We start from the raw sequence: 1,636 nt of genomic DNA, 5'->3' as shown, positions 1-1,636 counted from the left end.
TGTATATATATATATATATACATATATATATATATATGTATATATATATATACATATATATACATATATACATATATATTATTATATATATTATTATATATTTACACTGACCCTTATATACATACAACTTTGAGCATCTATGGTACTGTTCTGCTATAGATATTGATTTCTTTCCACACCCATGTAATGGAAGCTTTTTTTCCTCTAGATAACAGGCATTCTGGAGAACAGTAGGGCTTCGTGCAACAGCACTTTACAATGCCGGCCTATATTTGCACCCAACCAAAGGCTTAACAGAACACAAAGTAAGCGTAGGGTTATTTCGGTTTGATGCCGAGAACATGTTTTTTTTTTTTTTATATCAATTCAGATAATTGTAATGTTGATGATTATAACCAGGTCGACCAGGTCGCATCCAACCCAAAACATGGAAGATGGACTAAGTCAGCGTTACCTGCTACTTGATGGAAACACATATTAGTATGTGTCTTCTATTCCATTTAAAATGTCCATACATATACACGCTATACCCACTACATAGTTTATTCATGCAAATAATACGGGCTTTTTTTTGTTATCTGTATTGGTTTTTTTTTTTTGTAATTTTGTAGGGGTCGATAAACCTCGTTGTGTGTGCGGGGGTGTGTTGTGTCACAATGACAAATAATAATTCACTTTCATCTAAAACCTCAGAGATACGGCGTGAAAATAAATTGATGTAAATCCAAATTAATTAGTGCTGTTAGCATAGCATTCGGGGAGGAGCATTTGTGTGAAGTTTCTAACGTTTCTTCTATTAAATGGTCATTAAATGACAGAGCAGCACCTAAAAAAAAAAAAACAACAACTTTGACCCATCTGTGCGCCTTGACCCCATCTTTAAAAAAAGCCATATAAGCTAGTTATTATTCTGTACTGGCTTTAATGCCTTATGCGATGTAATACTCGTGGTCTGTGTATACTTTGAAAAAAAAAATCGGTCAAATTGCCCAAGGTCTTACACAATTGTGTATAATAAATGGAAATATAGTGACATATAATTCGCTTTTTTTTTTTGGAGAACGCAAACCACTTGGTCATAACAACGACACACCCTCTGAAAGCCTCCCCGCCCCCAGCAGCTACACACCACCGCCTCGAAAATCGAAATGAACCCCCCGCTCCACTGCAACCATGTCCGCCACAGCCCGGAGCCGCAGTACGGGCTCGCCCCCGGGGGAGGAAAAAAACGAGAAAGAAGGGAAAAGAGACCATACGGTGTTCGTTAGAGCGTTTTCACAGCATCCATTTTCGACTCCATCATCGTTTGCCGTCGCTGAGGGTCTCGCACAACCACGGCTATCGTTACGACGCCGCAGACACGACAGAGAATACCGCTAATTTAACCCCCATTTTGAGCGACTTAAAAAAAAAAAAAACCGGCTCTTACCTGAACATAATTGTTTTCACAGTACTCCGCGACCTTAGCCAGGTTCTGATAGCTTTCCACCAGCGCTCTCTTACCGACAGGGATTTCTTCCTCTAGTAGCATTTGTAGCTCTGCCATCTTACATCTCTTAGCATTTCTCCCTGTGCCTCACTGTGTCTGTCTCTCACTATGGCAGTGATGCTGTTGCCTGTTACTACTGTTGAAAAC

At 39.3% G+C, this 1,636-nt stretch overlaps 1 protein-coding gene across 2 annotated transcripts in view; it reads right to left on the bottom strand.

Annotated features, from left to right (window-relative positions):
* LOC103398843 (abl interactor 1-like) overlaps positions 1-1,630 on the bottom strand; it is a 12,229-nt gene extending 10,599 nt beyond the window's left edge. The window contains exon 1 of one of the 2 annotated variants that reach the window (XM_017030941.2): positions 1,430-1,630. In XM_017030941.2, the coding sequence (XP_016886430.1) occupies positions 1,430-1,546 (117 nt within the window). In that variant the 5' untranslated portion in view covers positions 1,547-1,630. The remainder of the gene's footprint in view (positions 1-1,429) is intronic. The other variant, XM_017030940.2, reaches the window with a different exon arrangement.
* Positions 1,631-1,636: the final 6 nt, after the last annotated feature.

The sequence above is a fragment of the Cynoglossus semilaevis genome, unplaced genomic scaffold (genome assembly GCF_000523025.1).
Source record: "Cynoglossus semilaevis isolate Cse_v1.0 unplaced genomic scaffold, Cse_v1.0 scaffold774, whole genome shotgun sequence".
NCBI classification, from domain to species: domain Eukaryota; kingdom Metazoa; phylum Chordata; class Actinopteri; order Pleuronectiformes; family Cynoglossidae; genus Cynoglossus; species Cynoglossus semilaevis.
Note: the sequence above shows the minus strand (reverse complement) of the source record. Positions and strands in the feature narration are given on the sequence as shown.